This window comes from Salmo trutta, chromosome 38 (genome assembly GCF_901001165.1).
Source record: "Salmo trutta chromosome 38, fSalTru1.1, whole genome shotgun sequence".
Classification (NCBI taxonomy): domain Eukaryota; kingdom Metazoa; phylum Chordata; class Actinopteri; order Salmoniformes; family Salmonidae; genus Salmo; species Salmo trutta.
This window is the reverse complement of record NC_042994.1, coordinates 6,458,334-6,479,511: the sequence shown is the minus strand read 5'-3', so window position 1 is coordinate 6,479,511 and position 21,178 is coordinate 6,458,334. Positions and strand designations below refer to the sequence as shown.

The 21,178-nt window shown below is 45.6% G+C and overlaps 2 protein-coding genes across 3 annotated transcripts; both read right to left on the bottom strand.

Moving 5' to 3' along the window:
* Positions 1-1,983: 1,983 nt before the first annotated feature.
* Positions 1,984-15,150, bottom strand: LOC115178741 (centromere protein M). 2 transcript variants are annotated; one of them, XM_029740020.1, is made up of 6 exons: positions 14,802-15,150; positions 14,501-14,580; positions 14,167-14,262; positions 13,977-14,056; positions 4,012-4,103; positions 1,984-2,863 (listed from the first exon to the last, which is right to left on the bottom strand). In XM_029740020.1, exons 1-6 carry the CDS (start codon positions 14,856-14,858, stop codon positions 2,714-2,716), a joined length of 555 nt encoding a protein of 184 aa, XP_029595880.1. In that variant the 5' UTR covers positions 14,859-15,150; the 3' UTR covers positions 1,984-2,713. The 2 variants fall into 2 exon arrangements, with proteins under 2 accessions (XP_029595880.1, XP_029595879.1); XM_029740019.1 differs by having other exon boundaries at positions 14,167-14,265; positions 14,802-15,144.
* Positions 15,151-15,483: 333 nt separating this feature from the next.
* Positions 15,484-21,008, bottom strand: LOC115178740 (putative RNA-binding protein Luc7-like 2). The gene is made up of 9 exons (XM_029740018.1): positions 20,431-21,008; positions 19,850-19,944; positions 19,089-19,187; positions 18,758-18,868; positions 18,366-18,509; positions 17,845-18,021; positions 17,489-17,682; positions 17,200-17,382; positions 15,484-16,747 (listed from the first exon to the last, which is right to left on the bottom strand). Exons 1-9 carry the CDS (start codon positions 20,489-20,491, stop codon positions 16,441-16,443), a joined length of 1,371 nt encoding a protein of 456 aa, XP_029595878.1. The 5' UTR covers positions 20,492-21,008; the 3' UTR covers positions 15,484-16,440.
* Between the last annotated feature and the right edge of the window lie 170 nt (positions 21,009-21,178).

Below are 21,178 nucleotides of genomic sequence, written 5' to 3'. Positions count from 1 at the left end.
TCAGGTTTATGGTGAATTCAATATGCACCTGCAAACTGATTGATGTGCCCTAATAGAGGTTTCTGTTGTGCAGGTCAGCAAGCAGTCAGTCAGCGATCTATCCCCACCCCCTCCTCTGACTAAAACACGTGCATGATCGCTCTTGCACTCTCTCAACACACCTAAGTGCTACATACACACTCACCAGCAGGCACACACACACACATTAATCCCCACCCCCGTTTCTTTAGGACATTTCCCTGAATTCAATATGCACCTGCAAACTGATTGATGTGCCCTAATGGAGGTAGCCTAGTGGTTAGAGCGTTGGGCCAGTAACAGAAAGGTTGGTGGATCGAATCCCCGAGCTGACAAGGTAAAAATCTGTCGTTCTGCCCCTGAACAAGGCAGTTAACTCGCTGTTCCTAGGCTGTCATCGTAAATAAGAATTTGTTCTTAACTGACTTGCCAAGTTAAAATAGAATTGTATTTTTCACACATGACTGACCACTAGCATAGGTGTCCAACGGCATTATCTATCAGTGAGGAAACAGGATACCTCTCATGGTGTCCAACAGCATTATCTATCAGTGAGGAAACAGGATACCTCTCATGGTGTCCAACAACATTATCTATCAGTGAGGAAACAGGATACCTCTCATGGTGTCCAACAACATTATCTATCAGTGAGGAAACAGGATACCTCTCATGGTGTCCAACAGCATTATCTATCAGTGAGGAAACAGGATACCTCTCATGGTGTCCAACAACATTATCTATCAGTGAGGAAACAGGATACCTTAAACCTCTTTAATCAGCATTAACACAGTGGATCCCAAACCTGTGTCCCCAATATTTTCTAACCAGGACCAAGTCTCAAGCAGCTTCCCAACCTATAATTTTTCTGAACACTCCACAAAATGTATCCATTAACACTTTTTTATGGATAACAGATTATGGTTCACATGATAACAGCGAGAAACACCATTCAACTTCTCTACCTAGCTGCTGGTTATTCCTTTTGCCCAGCCCTGATCAGCGAGAGGAAGATACGTGTGCATCCTCGTGTCTCCACCTGAGCCTGTCTGTCAGCAGTCACCCCCTGCATACTTACTACATACTGAATGATTTAGCACAGAGTGTGTGTATGTATGTCTACATGTGGCAGATTGTGTGTGTTACACTGTGCAGACATCTCCATTTCAGATGGCAGAATGCAAAACCCTTCTGAAATGCAGTATTCATTTTGTCATGTTCTACAGCGCAGAAAAGACTTGGCAACAGATCCCTCATTCTCTAGAGCCAACAATGGCCGACATAGACGTCAACAAGATGTTTAAACCAGTCACGAGACACACACACACACACACACACACACACACACACACACACACACACACACACACACACTGAATCACCCTGAAGAGCAGTAGAGAACTGGGGTAAAGAGCAAGAGGAAGACACCCACGAGATGGACAGAGACACCTTAAGAGATGAAAGGGAGAGAACGATGATGAGGAGAGAATGTATATCCCACTAGGCACCAACTGGTTGAATCAATGTTGTTTCCACGCCATTTCAAATACAACAAAATACATTTGATGATGTTGAATCAATGTGGAAAACTTGGATTTGCAAAAAATTATTCACTGTAAAGGGATTTCGGGAATGTTTCTTTTTTTCACCCAACTTTTAACCTAAATTCAATTACATGGTTCAAATATGTTAATTTCACGTTGAATTTATGTTAGTTGAAAACTCAATCAAATGACATTGAACTGATGTCTTTATCCAGTGGGATAGCACACTGGAGATCTTCAACCAAGGGTTATCAAAAAACCTGATCTGAACAGGAAGGGGATGTGAACTTAAGAGTTTAGGGATAGAGGAAATAGGTGGGAGGAAGGAGACAGGTAGGGGTGAGGAGGTCAGGAGTCTTCAAACAGCTGGTTCACAATTAAAGAGGTTTAACAGGATCTTAAGCACATACACATTTGCAACATATTGTACGAATTGCAGGATTTTTTATACAAAAAGGTTGACGTTGAACACAATTTTCAGGAACCCGTTTTGCCTCGTGAGCACGTTCAAAACTATTGGCTGAAATTTTACAAAACCTTTATAAAAAGTATCTTTAAGATTGTATCAACTAGATAAGCCATTTATTTCTCACATAGGTCAAAGAAACACTACATAATGAAAGATAAGGGGATATCAATTGCATGGTTCAATTTCGTCACCATGTTGGGCGTAACCCAGAAAACCACGTCCTTTCTATCATCCTGTTTCTATAGCAACCAGAAAGCAATTTGGAGGCATTGAACCAATGGCTTTCGTCAGGCAGCAGGCACTCCACCTAATGTCAGTATATTGACACAGCAACAAGTGGCATTCTAAAAAGTAAGTTTAGTGTGTAACCTCAATTATATTTACAAAGATACCAGACAATTTCTTTACAAATGAGATCAAAGCAGAATTTTTTGTAAATTGTTAAAGGTTTACAATGTGAACAAAACCAAAAATGTATTTAAAAAAAAGGTACTAAGTGCATGGTAAACATACTGTATATGAAAAAAAAATTACAATATGACATGCAGTCCACTCTATATAAACCTGTTACATTATTCGGTTTTAGAGACCGCAATAGCTATTGAGCACAAGTAACAGTCCATGTAACTACCTGGTCAACCAGACTTGGCTCGTCCGGGTGATGTTCTGGGTTAAAGGTCAAAGATCACTCAAAGTTCTGCTGGTCAATGTCAGAGGGCACAGTGCAGCGGGTCAAGGTGGACAAGTAGAGACCAGTTGCCATAGGGACAAGACCTGCCGCTACCTTGAGAATGGCCAGTAATCGGTGTGCTGCCGTGGTCACCCCCTCTGTTGTCTGAGTGGAGAAAGAAAGGAAGATGGAGGAAATAAATAATGGGAAAAAACTAATTTCATGAAATAACAGATTGACACACTTATAAAAGATAATGAGTTTGTATTACCTGTCAGTCTATTCATAACACAAGCTTCATGAAATAAACAAACAAACTCACAGCACTATCAACAAGGCAGGTCCTACAGGCTCTAGTTTTGTCACATCTGGACTACTGTTCAGTCGCGTGCCACCAAGAAGGACATAGGGAAAATTGCAATTGGCTCAGAACAGGGCAGCACGGCTGGCCCTTGGATGGCTCAAAGTAGAGGAGAGATTGACTTCATCACTACTTGTATTTGTGAGAGGTATTGACATGTTGAAAGCACCGAGCTGTCTGTTTAAACGATTAGCACACAGCTCAGACAACCATTCATACCCCACAAGACATGGTCTCTTCACAGTCCAAGTCCAGAATAGACTATGGGAGTCGCACAGTACTACATAGAGCCATGACTACATGGAACTCTATTCCACATCAGGTAACTGATACAAGCAGTATAATCAGATTATAATTTTTTTAAACATAAAAATACACCTTATGGAACAGCGGGGACTGTGAAGCAACACAAAACATAGGCACAGACATGCATGCATACACACGATAACATACGCACATGTACACATAGATTTTGTGTTGTAGATATGTGGTAGTGGAGTATGGGCCTGAGGGCACACAGTTTATTGTGAATTCTCTTATAAATGTATTGTAATGTATGTATTTTGGGCTTCCGAGTGGCACAGCAGTCTAAGGCACTGCATTTCAGTGCTAGTGGTACCACTACAGACCCTGGTTCGATTCCAGGCTGTATCACATCCGGACGTGATTGGGAGACCCTAAGGGCGGCACACAATTGGCCCAGTGTCGTCCGGGTTTGGCCGGGGTAGGCCGTCATTGTAAATAAGAATTTGTTCTTAACTGACTTGCCTAGTTAAATAAAGGTTAAATACAAATAAATCATGTTTTTAAAATTGTATAACTGCCTTAATTTTGCCAGACCACAGGAAGAGTAGCTTCTGCCTTGGTAGCAGCTAATGGTGATGCATAATAAATACATAGTGTTTTGCCTGTCAATCATGTCTATGCATTAACTTATACAGTTGACTCATACCTGATCCTCTGCACACAGTAAGGGGCAGTGGAGGGATGCAGCCAGCTTCCTCACAGAGACCAGCCGCTCAGGGGGCACTGACACATTACGAGCTGGAGGAGGAGACACAGACACACCACAAACACACAGATGATAGAAATCTTTCAACATAATGATGATAGAATGTGATCAGTGAGGGCCTCCCGAGTGGCGCAGTGGTCTAAGGCACAGCATCACAGTGCTAGCTGTGCCACTAGAGATCCTGGATCGAGTCCAGGCTCTGTCGTGACTGGGAGACCCATGGGGCAGCACACAATTGGCCCAGCGTCGTCCGGGTTAGGGGAGTGTTTTGCCGGCAGGGATGTTCTTGTCCCATCGCGCTCTAGCAACTCTTGTGGCGGGCCAGGCGCAATGCATGCTGACACGGTCGCCAGGTGTACAGTATTATGTTTCACTATATTGGATCACTCCAATATATTGGTATCACTCACATCCCAGGTGAGGATTTAGAGATTTACTTCTGTGTACACCTGTGTCACAGCTGGGGTCCGCCCCTATATACAGTGGGGAGAACAAGTATTTGATACACTGCCGATTTTGCAGGTTTTCCTACTTACAAAGCATGTAGAGGGCTGTAATTTTTTATCATAGGTACACTTCAACTGTGAGAGACGGAATCTAAAACAAAAATCCAGAAAATCACATTGTATGATTAAGTAATTAATTTGCATTTTATTGCATGACATAAGTATTTGATCACCTACCAACCAGTAAGAATTCCGGCTCTCACAGACCTGTTAGTTTTTCTTTAAGAAGCCCTCCTGTTCTCCACTCATTACCTGTATTAACTGCACCTGTTTGAACTCGTTACCTGTATAAAAGACACCTGTCTACACACTCAATCAAACAGACTCCAACCTCTCCACAATGGCCAAGACCAGAGAGCTGTGTAAGTACATCAGGGATAAAATTGTAGACCTGCACAAGGCTGGGATGGGCTACAGGACAATAGGCAAGCAGCTTGGTGAGAAGGCAACAACTGTTGGCGCAATTATTAGAAAATGGAACAAGTTCAAGATGACGGTCAATCACCCTCGGTCTGGGGCTCCATGCAAGATCTCACCTCGTGGGGCATCAATGATCATGAGGAAGGTGAGGGATCAGCCCAGAACTACACGGCAGGACCTGGTCAATGACCTGAAGAGAGCTGGGACCACAGTCTCAAAGAAAACCATTAGTAACACACTACGCCGTCATGGATTAAAATCCTGCAGCGCATGCAAGGTCCCCCTGCTCAAGCCAGCACATGTCCAGGCCCGTCTGAAGTTTGCCAATGACCATCTGGATGATCCAGAGGAGGAATGGGAGAAGGTCATGTGGTCTGATGAGACAAAAATAGAGCTTTTTGGTCTAAACTCCACTCGCCGTGTTTGGAGGAAGAAGAAGGATGAGTACAATCCCAAGAACACCATCCCAACCGTGAAGCATGGAGGGGGAAACATCATTCTTTGGGGATGCTTTTCTGCAAAGGGGACAGGACGACTGCACCGTATTGAGGGGAGGATGGATGGGGCCATGTATCGCGAGATCTTGGCCAACAACCTCCTTCCCTCAGTAAGAGCATTGAAGATGGGTCGTGGCTGGGTCTTCCAGCATGACAACGACCCAAAACACACAGCCAGGGCAACTAAGGAGTGGCTCCGTAAGAAGCATCTCAAGGTCCTGGAGTGGCCTAGCCAGTCTCCAGACCTGATCCCAATAGAAAATCTTTGGAGGGAGCTGAAAGTCCGTATTGCCCAGCGACAGCCCCGAAACCTGAATGTCTGTATGGAGGAGTGGGCCAAAATCCCTGCTGCAGTGTGTGCAAACCTGGTCAAGAACTACAGGAAACGTATGATCTCTGTAATTGCAAACAAAGTTTTCTGTACCAAATATTAAGTTCTGCTTTTCTGATGTATCAAATACTTGTCATGCAATAAAATGCAATTTAATTACTTAAAAATCCTACAAATGTGATTTTCTGGATTTTTGTTTTAGATTCCGTCCCTCACAGTTGAAGTGTACCTATGATAAAAAACTACAGACCTCTACATGCTTTGTAAGTAGGAAAACCTGCAAAATCGGCAGTGTATCAAATACTTGTTCTCCCCACTGTATAGACCCCTTGGTCACGTCACGTTCTCTTTCATTTTATCGGCAGACGTCTGTATGTTTTGAGGTACAAACTTTCTGAAGTTCGCTTGGTAAGTCACTGGTAAGTGTAATATCTTGCGTGGCAGTATACTCACTGGCTGTTTGCAGCCTGGAGCAGTTGGCCACATGGAAGCCCCTCTTCAGTGCTCCACTCGCTGTGCGTGGTTGATCTGTATCTTCCGCCCCTGGTTTGTCATGCTTGCGTTTCATTAGCATTACACTACGACTCCTTGCGCATTAATATATTGGTGGCTCTTGCTGCCACAAACTGTAATTTACCTTACACAACTTGCCGACTGGCTTGTTCCGTGTGTGTGTTGTGAATTGCCCTAAGGGTTAGGGGGCAGTATTTGGATGAATGAGGTGCCCAAAGTAAACTACCTGTTACTCAGGCCCAGAAGCTATGATATGCATAAAATGTAGATTAGAAAACACTAAAGTTTCCAAAACTGTTAAAATAATGTCTGAGTATAACAGAACTCATATGGCAAGCAAAAACATGAGGAAAATCCAACCAGGAAGTGGGAGATTTTGAGGGTTGTAGTTTAAGTGATTGCCTTTCTAATATGCTGTGTCTGTGGGGTCAAATTGCACTTCCTAATGCTTCCAGCAGATGTCAAGTCTTTAGAAATTGTTTCAGGCTTGTAATTTGACAGGGAATCGAATAAGAGCTCTCAAAACAACAGGCTTCCCGAAAAATATTAGTGCGCGGTCACGTGAAACACGCCGTTCTTTCTTTTTCTTCTGTATTCAATACGCTATTGTCCGGTTGGAATATTATTGAACATTTATGACAAAAATATCCTAAATGTTGATTATGGACATCGTTTGACATGTTTCTACGAACTGTAAGGGAACTTTGACTTTTCGTCTAGCCTTTGCGCCCGCGAATTTTGATTAGTGAGCTAAACTGAAGTAAACATGCGAACAAAACGGAGGTATTTGGACATAAATATGGACTTTATCGAACAAAACAAAACATTTCTTGTGGAACTGGGAGTCTTTCGAGTGCATTCCGCCGAAGATCAGTAAAGATTTATAACGCTGTTTCTGACTTTTGTTGACTCCACAACTTGGCTGGTAACTGTATAGCTTGCTTTGATGGCTGAGCGCTGTACTCAAAATACTGACCAATGTGCTTGCGCCGTAAAGCTGTTTTGAAATCTGACAAAGCGGTTGCATTAAGGAGAAGTTTATCTTTAATCCAATGTAAAACACTTGTATCTTTAATCAAAGTTTATGATGTATATTTCTGTAAATTGATGTGCTCATTCACCGAAAGTTTTGGAGGCAAAACATTCCTAAACATTACGCGCCAATGTAAAATGGGTTTTTTGGATATAAATATGAACTTTATCGAACAAAACATACATGTATTGTGTAACATTGAGTCCTGGGAGTGTCATCTGAAGAAGTTCGTCAAAGGTTAGTGATTAATTCTAGCTGTATTTCTGGTTTTTGTGACACCTCTCCTTGCTTGGAAAATGGCTGTGTGGTTTTTCTTGTCTAGGCGCTGTCCTAACAATCTAATGGTATGCTTTCGCTGTAAAGCCTTTTTGAAAATCAGACACTGTGGTTGGATTAACGAGAAGTTTCTTTAAAATGGTGTATAATACATGTATGTTTTGAGAAATTTGAATTATGAGATTTGTGTTGTTTTGAATTTGGCGTCCTGCTATTTCATTGGCTGTTGGCAAACGGGGTTCCGCTAGCGGAACGTCTTTCCGCAACAGGTTAACATGCTGCTGGTTCTCTTAATTATCCTGCATTTTCTTTCCCCTGCAGAGCGTAAGAGTATCGTAGTGGGCTTTCCACCTCGTTGAGACATTAACTTTAGAGTTCCTTAACGGGTGTTACTCCATAGGGTTTTGTTTTTACTGCTTGGATATGAAACCGGTAGGTAATATTGGCATAAATCAAATCCATTAACTGGTTGCTGTTTTTTTGTCTGCCTGTTTTTCCCCAACAGGGGTCTACCCAGTGTTTGCAGCGGTACTGGGTAATTTATCCCTCGCCGGGTTCCTATTCCTCCAAGCGTGTCACAACATAGCTCTCCCAGGGCGTCGGACCCCTGCTCCGTGGCCTTGTTGGCTTGGCTGAGCTTAGGGCTTCCCTTCGTGACAGGAGTGATGTGGCATCCCTCCTGGGCATCCACATACCTCGTATGCACTGCCTGGGTTTGAGCCACGCAGAGAGAGGGCGATGGAACACCCTACTGGATGCCTGTTTTGTGTGGTGTTCTCAAAATGCCTGCACCTGGCGTGATTGGAGGCCATGCGCGAGTGGGTCGGCCAGGGGACGAGCTCCCTCCCGCAGGAGTGGTGCAGCAGCAAGCTGTTAGTCCCTCTACTGGGCCCAGTACCCTTCCCAGGAAGCGAGGCCGGAGCCACCGCAGGCAGAGCCCATCTGCTGCCAGTCCTGGACGGGGGCATGAGGCAACAACAGCTGTTCCCTGTTCCCCTTGCAGGAGAGTTCTCCCAGGGCGGGACCCCCACCCCCCAGAGTATTTGATGCGGACTTGAAAGCCACACATGGGTCCCTCTTCTCTCTTGGCTGCCTTACCAACGCAGCCTGTCTTGTCTGCTTTCCCTGCTCCAGAAGGTGGGGTCCCTCTTCTGCCCCATCGCCTTGTGCTAAGGGACGACAACGGGAGCAACACAGCGTGCGAAAGTGGGAGGAGGGTGTGGAGTCCCCCTGGGTGTTGTCCATAACGCTCGAGGGGTACCGACTCCAATTCCGGTGTCGGCCCCCGTCCTTTAGGTGCCTTTCGTGTCACCACGGTGGCCAACCCCCTGAAGAAAACCATCCTCACTCCTCGACAAGAGTGCCATCTGCAGGATCGAGACATCAGAACGGCTAGGTGGGTTCTACTCCGCTTATTTTGTGGTCTCAAAAAGAGAATAAGGGTTTTGATCGATTCTGGACTTCCGCAAACTCAATTGGTACTTGAAGGTAGAGGTTCCACATGCTGTCCCCAGCCGTGTGTTGCAGGCCGTGTCCAGGGACCAGTGGTTTGTGATGCTGGACCTTGGGGATGCTTCATGTTCCTGTTGACCCAGCTCATTGGCAGTACCTCCGATTCACTTTCAAAAGGTACGGCTTACAAATTCATGGTTCTTCACTTCGGCCTCTCCTTGGCACCCCGCACTTTCACAAAGTGCATGGACGCTGTCCACGTCCAGAGGATTGTTGATCCTCAATTACCTGGACAATTGGCTGATTTGTGCACCGACCAGGACCCAGGTCCTGTCAGACAGAGACATACTCCTGATCCACATCGGCAGGCTGGGCATTACAGTAAACGACAAAAGTCATCTGACACCCACCCAAAGGGTGGCCTTCATTGGCATGGAACTGGACTCAGTACTCATGAGAGCACACCTGTCCATCAGAAGGGTTCAGGCAATCTTATCGACCACTTTCGGCAGGGGCGGGTGGTATCTGCCCTGACAACGCCTGTTGGGCTTGCTGATGGCGGCCTCGTTGATGATTCCTCCAGCCTCTTCAACGGTGGTTCAACTCTCACCGGCTGCAGCCGAAGCGCCACCGTCACCGCCAGCTGCGAGTGACCGCACACGGCCTCAGGGCATTGTTGAGGTGGCGCTGTCGCTCCTTTCTCTCAGGTGGGGTGGAGATGCTGAGGATGTACCGCCGGGCACAGACGCCTCCCAGATCGGCTCGGGGGGGGGGGGGGGGGGGGGGGGGTGTGTGTGACCAAGGGCAGGTTGGCCAGCGGCTGTTGGCTACCCCCTTGGAGCAGCAGGCACATCAATACACTAGAACGCTGAGCTGTACTGCTGGCCCTGCGGTCTTTCCTTACACATCTGAAAGGAAGACATGTCCTGGTGAGAACAGACAACACCACAGTGGTGGCTTACATCAATCATCAGGGTGGACTGAGGTCACACTGCCTCAATCTTATAGCACAGGAGCTCCTCTGGGCTCAGGTACATCAAGTGTCTATGCGCAGCGCACGTATCTGACATCCTGAGTGTGACAGCGGATATGCTCTCGAGGGAGGGCCCGCCACCTTGGGACTGGAGCCTACATCCCCAGGTGGTGCAGCACCTGTGGGACAAGTTCAGGAGGGTGCAAGGGGACCTGTTTGCCTCCCTGGACAATGCACACTGCCCCCTGTGGTACTCCATGTTGGAGCCACCAGGGCCTCTGGGCTTGGATGCTCTGGCTCACGATTGGCCAGGACTGGAGCTTTACGTATTCCCCCTTTCCCCTGATCCAGGCTGTGCTGGACAGGACCAGGATGGAAGAGCATCGTCTGCTTCTGGTGGTCCCATACTGGCCCAGATGACCCTGGTTCAGCCTTCTCCTGTCCCTGTTGTCTGAGACACCTTGGCAATTCCCCTGAGACCAGACCTGCTGTCTCAGGCCGGAGAACTCTGTGGCATCCGAGGCCACACCGCTTCAGTCTGTGGGATGGGCCGTTGAACGGTACCAATGGTCCATGGACACCAGGGGAGGAGTATATCTCTCCGCCCCAACTCTTCATTCCTCCCGAAGGTTGTCAGACAGGCATGTGAACATCCCTTTTATCCTGTCTGCTTATGACCTCCCGGCAGTGGCGAGGGAGTCTGGGCCTCCCTCCGGCATGCTATGCCCTGTGAGGGCACTGGCTGCCTATGTGGAGCGGACACTGTCAGTGAGAACAACAGACCAGCTCTTTGTCTGTTATGGTGAGAGAGTCCTGGGGGCAGGGGCTATCAAAGCAGAGGCTCTCTCACTGGATCGTGGACACGATTACGACAGCATACCGCCTGGCTGGCATGCCAGTGCTGGGATCTGTGGTGGCACACTCAACACGAGGTGTGGCTGCATCCTGGGCTCTACTGAGAGGAGTGCCCCTCACTAAGAACTGTGCTGTGGCCAGCTGGGCTTCCTCTTGCACCTTTGCTAGGAACTATCAGGTAAATGTGGCACCTCCCTCTGCGGTGGGTTCAACGGTCCTGGGCGTCACCTCCCCTTCCGGGGACTGTGTCGGGAACCCCTTCCACATTGACGGTCCCTGCGTCTTGTTCCCGCACTGGGACTTCGCCGCTGGCTGGCCAGGTCCCTCGAGCACCAACTAATCTGGTACGGGTATACCAATATATTGGAGTCATCCAATATAGTGATTCATAACGAAGGTTACATATGTAACCACGATTATGTGAGCTATACGGATCACTCCAATCCTCTACGGTGCTAGAGACACTAAAGTCCATGGAGAATAAGAGCACCTCCTCCCAGCTGCCCACTGCACTGAAGCTAGGAAACACTGTCACCACTGATAAATACACAATAATCAAGAATTTCAATAAGCATCTCTCTACGGCTGCCCATGCATTACACCTGGCTACCCCAACCCCGGCCAACAGTTCTGCACCCCCCGCAGTTCTGCACCCCCCCACTTCTCTTTCACCCAAATACAGACAGCTGATGTTCTGAAAGAGCTGCAAAATCTAGATCCCTACAAATCAGCTGGGTTAAACAATCTGGACCTTCTCTTTCTAAAATTATCTGCCGCAATTGTTGCAACCCCTATTACTAGTCTGTTCAACCTCTCTTTCGCATCGCCTGAGATTCCTAAAGATTGGAAAGCGGCCGCGGTCATCCCCCTCTTCAAAGGGGAAGACACTAGACCCAAACTGTTACAGACCTATATCCATCCTGCCCTGCCTTTCTAAGGTCTTCGAAAGCCAAGTGAACAAACAGATCACCGACTATTTCGAATCCCACCGTACCTTCTCCGCTATGCAATCTGGTTTCCGAGCTGGTCACGGGTGCACCTCAGCCACGCTCAAGGTCCTAAAGGATATCATAACCGTCATCAATAAAAGACAGTACTGTGCAGCCGTCTTCATCGACCTGGCCAAGGCTTTCGACTCTGTCAATCACCGAATTCTTATCGGCAGACTCAACAGCCTTGGTTTCTCTAATGACTGCCTCGTCTGGTTCACCAACTACTTCTCAGAGTTCAGTGTGTCAAACCGGAGGGACCTCTGGCAGTCTCTATGGGGGTGCCACAGGGTTCAATTCTCAGGCGGACTATTTTCTCCGTATATATCAATTATGTCGCTCTTGCTGCGGGTGATTATTTGATCCACCTCTACGCAGACGACACCATTCTGTATACTTCTGGCCCTTCTTTAGACACTGTGTTAACAAACCTCCAAAACGAGCTTCAACACCATACACCACTCCTTCCGTGGCCTCCAACTGCTCTTAAAAGCTCGTAAAACAAAACACATGCTCTTCAATCGATCGCTGCCCAGACCCGCCCCCCTGACTAGCATCACTACTCTGGACAGCTCTGACTTAGAATATGTGGACAACTACAAATACCTAGGTGCCTGGTTAGACTGTAAACTTTCCTTCCAGACTCACATTAAGCATCTAGAATCGGCTTCCTATTTCACAACAAAGCATCCTTCACTCATGCTGCCAAACATACCCTCGTAAAACTGACTATCCTACCGATCATTGACTTTGGAGATGTCATTTACAAAATAGCCCCCAACACTCTACTCAGCAAATTGGATGCAGTCTATCACAGTGCCATCCGTTTTGTCACCAAAGCCCCATATACTACCCAGCACTGCGACCTGTATGCTCTCGTTGGCTGGTCCTTGCTACACATTCATCGCCAAACCCACTGACTCCAAGTCATCTATAAGTCTTTTCTAGGTTAAGCTCTGCCTTATCTCAGCTCACTGGTCACCATAGCAACACCCACCCGTAGCACGCGCTCCAGCAGGTATATTTCACTGGTCATCCCCAAAGCCAACACTTCCTTTGGCCACCTTTCCTTCCAGGTCTCTGCTACCAATGACTGGAACAAATTGCAAAAATCACTGAAGTTGGAGACTTATATTTCCCTCACTAACTTTAAGTGTCAGCTGTCAGAGCAGCTTACCGATCACTGCAGCTGTACACAGCCCATCTGTAAATAGCCCATCCAACTACCTACCTCATCCCCATATGTTTTTGTTTTTCTGCTCTTTTGCACACCAGTATTTCTACTTGCACATCCTCATCTGCACATATCTTACTCCAGTGTAAATTGATAAATTGTAATTACTTCGCCACTATTGGCCTATTTATTGCCTTACCTCCTTACTTCATTTGCACACACTGTATACAGAGGTTTATTTTATGTAATTGACTGTACGTTTGTTTATTCCATGTGTAACTCTGTGTTTTTGTTGCACTGCTTTGCTTCATCTTGGCCAGGTCGCAGTTGTAAATGAGAACTTCTTCTCAACTGGCCTACCTGGTTAAATAAAGGTGAACTTAAAAAAATAAGAATAAATAGGAGGCACCTCAAAAATGATGTGGAGAACGTGTGTCGCAGCCATGGGGTCTATATATAGGGGCGGACCCCAGCTGTGACACAGGTGTACACGGGAGTAAATCTGTAAATCCTCACCTCGGATGTATCCCTCCGCCGCGGAGTGATACCAATATATTGGAGTGATTCATATTGCTCACATAACCGTGGTTACATACGTAAACTTCGTTTCCTCAGACACATGGGTGCGGCTGGCTTTCGGGTTAAGCGGGCATTGTGTCAAGAAGCAGTATGGCTTGGCTGGGTTGTGTTTCGGGGGACTCCGTACTGGAGTTGCAGCGATGAGACAAGACTAACTACCAATTGGATACCATGAAATTGGGGAGAAAACGGGATAAAAGTACACACACAAAAAAAAAATATATATATATATATATATATATAATTGTGATGTGTTGATGAAAGATGGATAAAGGAGAAGGATAGACAGGCGAGTTCATTTCCTTACCATTGGTAACCAGGAAGCAGACTTTGCCCTGGAAGTAACCTGGGTCTAAATACTTGAGGGAGGTCTCTGCTGACTGGAAGCTGAGGAGAGAGAAAAGCAGTAGCATTACCACTGGAAGAAGAGGCCAGTAAAGCCACACAATAGGTCCATCTCCCTATGGATGGTTCTTATTGTCTGTATGTGAATGTACCTGAGCTCTGAGGTTAGGTGAATGATGAAAACCACCAGATCTATCCGCGGCCGAGACTCCTCGTTTTCCACGGGTAGCGGGAGGCTTCTGGCCAACCTTCTGGTACAGAAAGAAGAAGACAAGACTGTTAGAAGGGCTGTGACTAGATGGTATACAGCTACTTTCGTCAAATTACTTTTCGTAGCAGGTAGGAGAGCATTTTAGCTAACCCCAATCCTTTTTTTAACCTAATTCTCCTAACATGCTACGAAAAGTCACTTCCGTCCGTAGCTGTATACCATCTAGTCAAAACCCCTACCTAGCTCGCTAGTTGAGAACTCAATTCAGTACTTACACGTTGACGTTGACAGTCTTCTCTTGAAGAACAACAGTGTCAGCTAACTTCTGCTGAAATTGCTCTTCGTTCTCCACCAGCTAAAATAATAAACACATTCATTGAGTAACAACGGGTGAGTTAGCGGTGTTGTGTCAGTTATCTAACTAAACATAGATACAAATATTAACTTCTGTGTATGTAAATGTATCAATAATCTGGATAGCAGTAATGTCACAATTGGTTTAGAGTGATAAGAATCTTTGGTAATTAGTTATGTTTGCTAGCTACCTAGGCCAACGTTACTTACAGGACCACTTACCATAATGTTGGCCGTGTTTAGTCCAGGAAGTTTACTAAATGGTTTGAGTAAAGACATTTTACTTCCAAAAAGTAAAATTGTGTTATAAAGCGTTCAACAATCCTGTCGCTAAAATTCATAGACAACTCCAATGTTATGGTGGAATAAAATAATTTCCATCCATGACTTTTGTGGCGCGTAATTTCAAACTTCCGTTAAACGTCATGACGTCTTCTTCTGCTGCCATTTTCTTAAGGAGCACGACTGCCATCTACTGTCTAAAAAGTGTAACTACACAAATGTAATCCTGCTGCTACCTCCACTTTGCACAATAAATTGGATATTTCTTTGATAAACAGTAAATTAAAGCTAGAAACCATAGTTGCTACATCCATTTTTGAACTTATAAATGAATATATACCCATTGATTCTTGAATGTAATGTATAAATGCCTCATGAGCAAGTATAAGCTTGTTATACTCCAATGTTAATAAACTAAATGTTAACTGTTTTGAGGTTATATATTGTTAACATAATTGTTTATATCATGGATGGTCAGTCCTGGCATCCATAGCTGACTATTAATTTGAAGGTTACAGTTCTCCAGGCCCATCCCTCAGCTTTTTACCAAAACGCAGGCGGGGTGTCTGCTTTGTTGTTTCAACTAAGGATTCCAGCATTAAGAATGGACAGGAAACATGAGTCACAATGGAAGCAGGACTTTTATTAACTTTGTAGTAGATGGCACAGCAAGGTAGAGCCCCCAAAACATCCACCTTGACAGCAAAAAGACTGTGTGTGTGTGTGTGTCTGTTCATGGGTTTCTGCCGAAATGTATGCATCTATTCATGGTTTTCAGCTGAATACCAATAAAATTACAGTATGTAAAATGCTTGTGTACGTTGCCAACTATATTGAATTCTACATGTCCATATTAGTGTGAAGTCTTAAACATACTTGAGAGTACCACTTATCTTTCAAAGGATGTGGTTGTTCATCACTGTTTGTGTTTAAATCTTAGTTGTACACACTATACGCACTCCCCCATATGAAACCGATCTTTGGATCCATGTTGGAACCCAGGAAATGACGACCGCATCAACATTGTCAATCATAATGATGATTAAAAAAAAACAGAACAGCATTTCTAAAATAAAACGTTTAAATGGGTAGAACTTCCATCTCCCTCTACTAACCCTGTCCCAATATCCAATTATTACATGAAATAAAGTGTTGCTCCGAGTCCAACTTCCTACCTTTCGTTCAAGGTCTTTCCCATTCATCCCAATCGAAAGCTCCACCAACTATCTTTGCATGCTCCCATCCTGATTTCTTTGTCCCAATGTTTCCTCTCCGCCCAATTTATATGTCCCACTTCAACATGAATGAACACACATACTCACCACCCTCCTGGACCCTTCCAGCCAGTCCCAATTCACTCCCTCCCACCTAGCCATAAACGTTTGATGATTGCGGATCTGAAAGGTCTAGATAGGTATAAGCAGTGTAGCTTCCACCATATTGCTTCCATCTTATAGATCTGCAAACATCTAAGGGTTATGGTTCAGGTGAAGGGGTAAGGAGCCCATGAGAATGGGCTGTTGCTCCATCTTTCTAAAAACCCCCTGCTCTAACATGACCTCGGATGTCCCCCTCTGTATCATATCTCCCCCGACTCCCTCTCCCCATCTGAGCTGGAACGTCTATCCCTCTCTAGCGACAGAGATCTCTCTCTTTCTCTCCCCCTGGCCATCATCTCTGGAGAGGTGGACCTCTCCCGGTCTTCCCTCGTCATGGGCTCGGGTCTGTCGTCTTGCTCCCGGGAGCGGGGTGGTCCCTCTCCTCCACTCTCCCTCCATCTCTCCTGGGAAGGGGAGCGCCCTGAGGGTGAACGCCCAGACGGAGAGCGCTGAGATGGTGAGCGGGGTTCTCTGTCTCGGGTGTGTGAGGATCTGTCCCTGGAAGACCTGGGTAGAAGGAAACAGATAAGGAATTGGTAAAAGATCAAGCACCCCGATGATAGACAAACAAAATTAAACCCAGACAAACTGTTTGAAAAGAGCTGGTTCATATTCATTTGGGCACAGTATAGCAAAACATTTTACAATATAAAAACTGGCAAAATAAAAAGGTAGTTGTACCTCCCTGTTTTAATCTAGTTGCTGCCTGATTTTAATGACATAAGGGCTATGTGGGTCGTGTTCATTAGGGCACAAGGTACGTAGAAAAACATTTTGCAACGGAAAAAGAAAACATCAAGTTTTTTGTTGTTCAGGCAACCTGGTAAAATAAAAAAGGTAGTAGTACCTCCTGATTTCATTCAGTTGTCTTCTAGTTGGTGCTTGATTTTAGTGACATAAGGGCTATCTGCCATTTTCTAAGTATCACATCATGGTTCCTGTCTCTGTTCGGGCCTCACCTCTTCCTCTTGCTCCTGTGAGAGTGGGAGCGCGAGCGATGCCCGTCCTTGTGTCTATGCTTACGTTCCCTGTCCCGCTCTCCTCCTCCCTCCTCCCGGGGACGAGAGGAGCGGTGTCGTCTCGAGCGATGGGAGGATGAGCTGCCTCCCTCCCTGTATCGTTCACCGCTTCTTGATCTTGTCCTGTGAAAAAATACATCAAAGAGGATTGTTAAAATACAAGAGAACGAGCATTTTGAAGCATTTCTTTGACGTCTGAACTGATGTGAACAAGTCAGATTTAGCTCACCTCCGGCGATCTCTCTCCCCCCTCTCTCTTTCTCTCTCCCTCTCCCTCTCCCGTACACGTTCAGTTTCACGCTCTCTCTCCTTTTCCCTCTCTTGTTCTCGCTCCAGCTCCCACTCCTTTGCTCTCTCTTCCTCCTTTTCACGCTCCTCCCTTCTTCTCATTCGCATTCCTTCTTGCTTCTCCACAACGGCTTTCTGTAGCAGGAAAAATCAAACCATGTAACGAAGTACACAAATCTATCGCAACAACTGTGCTCAGACAGCTCAGGTTTTACACTTCCTGAAAAGCAAGGTAAACATCTACATAACTAGTGATATCCTACTAGGCTCTGACTACTGATATATGGTGTGTCTCACCCGTAGCCTTTCCAGCTTCTCCCGGATCTCAATGAATCCCAGATGCAGTTTGCCTCCGAAGTGGTCAGCTAGGCGGCGGTCGTTGTCATGGAGACCTAGGTAGGCGGAGCACACCTCGCACACCCGGAGCTTCTGCTGCTGGAAGCTGGACGCCGGCATCGAGTTCCTGTATACGTCCTGGGAGAAAGCAACAGTAAACCAGACTGACGTTAGAACTAGGACACTGCAAAGTTCTTAGTGCGTATGCTGCGGTGTTGAAGACTAACGTTAATTAGGACATAGTACACAAATGCCTGACCCACTTTCAAATGACTGATCGACTGACCTTTGGGATTTATTTTGAGTGCACATGTGAAATTCCTATTATACCTGGCTGTTAAACATGTAAGAGGCCTTGCTGAAACTGGTCTGTATATACATACAAATACACTTTTTAAAAAACAAGTTCATCTTTATTTAATCACAGTACAATTCCTTGCTCCTACGATTGGTTGTGACCACAACCATCCCTGCCAACTGACCTCTGCCTCCTTCTTCATTGCGCGAGTCTTCTCCACCTTCTCCAGGACCTCCTGTGCCTCTTCCACATTCCCCTCGCCCCCGAGCTGCTCCGCCCGGGCCAGCAGCTTACCGATCTCCTCGTTCAGCTCGTGGACCCGCTCAGCCTGTTGATACCAGGGAGAAAGGGTTAGAATTATGACACAGTGACAACCAGAGCAACAAAGTGACATAATGTCATTTGAATTACAGTTTCTTATACATGGTTGAAATGTCATTTTCTGAAATGAATCAGATCCATTCATCTAGAACAACAACACATACCATGGAATTGGATTCCAACTACACAGTGTCAATTCACCTAATGAGCATGTGGGGAACTATCTAAGTAAGACAAACAACAGGGGTCGGTCACCTTGGCGGCAACCTCAGCGCTGATCTCATCCTGCGTCTCAGCTAGTCTCTTTTTTGCTAGCTCAGTCCTGCGGTCACAGTCAGCGATGAACGACTGAAGGTGCTCAGCTGCCTGCGGTGACAGGGGATGACAAGGAGAGAGTTTAAAGTCGCCAGATCAGAGAGAAAACATCAATAGATAAATAGATATCACATGGAGACAAAACAGAAAAAAAGAGAAAGAGACAATCCATTGATCAACAGATCACATGGAGTTTGCATGCAGAGGAAATGTGTGTGTGTATGTGTGGTAAACATGTATACTAGGTACGTGACAGTCCAACGTGACTCACGTCAAGCTCAAAGAAGTACTCCTGTTGCTTGGAGGCGATCTCGAAGTCAGCCCTGAGGGCCAGGTCGTGGACCTTCACACACTCTCCCAGGTCCATTCTCTATACGACGACAAGAAACATCCATTAAATCATTCACTCAAAGCTGTACCTACAAGTCCTGTACTCAGGAGTGCAACTGACATTGTGTTCTATAAACACTACTGCACACAACCATTGTGACAAAGACGGTGTTTCCCAAACTAGGGGTCGCTTAATTTAAAAATGGGGTCACGAGAGAACTCCGAAATACAATAAATTAATTGTGCTTGGTTCATAGAACCTGGGTTACATCAGTAAACTTGTAATAAACAGAGTGGTTTCTGTTTACTTCCTACAAAATGTGAATCTATCTTTAGAACTGTTTAAGCTACAAAATATTATGATCCCATCACTGAAAGATAAGACTCTCAAGAACACGTACGCTTCTTCTGTTTCCGTCTACAATGGCAGGACACATTAGAACAGAGTGGACAAGACCAGGCACTGAAATCAATGAAGATGTTTTTTTCTACACAGAAGATCATACAAAATGATTGCCTGATGATCTTCTGAACGCCCCAATATTTCAAACCATACTTTCTTCAGATTGAAATACTGTCAAAAGTACTGATTTGTAATAGACTGTCTTAGCCACAATGATTTCCAAATATATATATCAAAATATGGTCGCAGGCCAAAAAAGTTTGGGATCCCCTGGATTAAGTAATATGTCATGTACTCACAGTGCCGGAGAGAATGTCGTGAGGACAGGAGTCCAGCAAATGACTCTTGCAGACCCGCTCATCTGTAAATTTGATTCTCTGGCGCATGGTGTCCCCTACACGAAAATAAATCAGAGAAGGGGAGAGAGTTAGTGAGGTGAGCAATGTCCATGTCAATCGCAAGAGGCAATAGCTGTGTGCATACCAGACACCACCTTCCTATTATCCAAAATTGTGATTACGGTGGGTGCGGATGCCCATGTGGATCATTCATTCCTGAAACCAAAACTAGATTAGCTTGCTAAAGAATAAACTAGCTATCTGTCCAACGCTAGCTGCAGCCAGTCAGTAGCATCTCGTGGGCCAACAATATCCCAGCTAGCAAACATCAACAATGTGACAAGGTCTGAAACGGAATGTTCCTTGTGTTTACTTTACCGTGAACACAACAAGTAGTTAGCCGTCGTTAGCATTCAGCCATTGGTCCCCAGGCTAAGGTAGCTTAGCTAGCTAACGTCAACTAGCATGATAACAACTAGTTAAAAACATTTCCTCTGAAACATCGAGCGACACTGAAACAATGTAGCTTGTCGTTTACTCACCATCTCTACTTGTGCCCATCAACTGGTCCAACATCGCTCGCATTTGCGCTTGAGCCGACATGTTTCTTGTTTATGTCACCGACACTACACGCCGATGGTGTCTGCTGCATGCAGCCTCAACCACAGGCCTCTGACGGCTCGTGGACGTCGAACAACTTTTCTCAGAGAGAACCTCAAGTTCTCGTGACGAATAGTTTGAAACAAACTAGCTCGCTAAAAGCTTTTCTTGAGACCTTCCACCACCTTAACGTTTATAATTATCAAGTTTGTAATACCAATTTACAATGTAAATATTAGGTAGCTAAGCCTATTCCGAAATGTTTCCCGTCCCCGTTCGTCTCTCAACTCGAAGTATGGCGAGGTGACAGTATGCTGAGTGGCGGGTAGTGTAATTTCAAATTCGGATTATTGAGGTAAACCCGAAGGTTTTTAGGCAGTTGTGAGACCAACCACAGTCCCTTGTTAGACCGTAGATATCATAGACATATTCTAACGTATTTATTAATTCGGTGTCCTTTATTTTTCGACTTCCTCCTCTTTCCGAGCGCGCTCTGCCTCGAAGGAAATGCTGGTTGGCTGAACGACACAAAATGCTGCAGTCCTCGCGCGCTGGTTGGCTGAATGGCACATAACGTCATTTGATCGCTCTGTCGTCAGATATTATACGCGTTTCTATATTTTTTTTAAATAAAAAAGCGCTATAATAAATGTTAGTCAATGTTAGCGCAAGTACAACTGAGTACAAGTA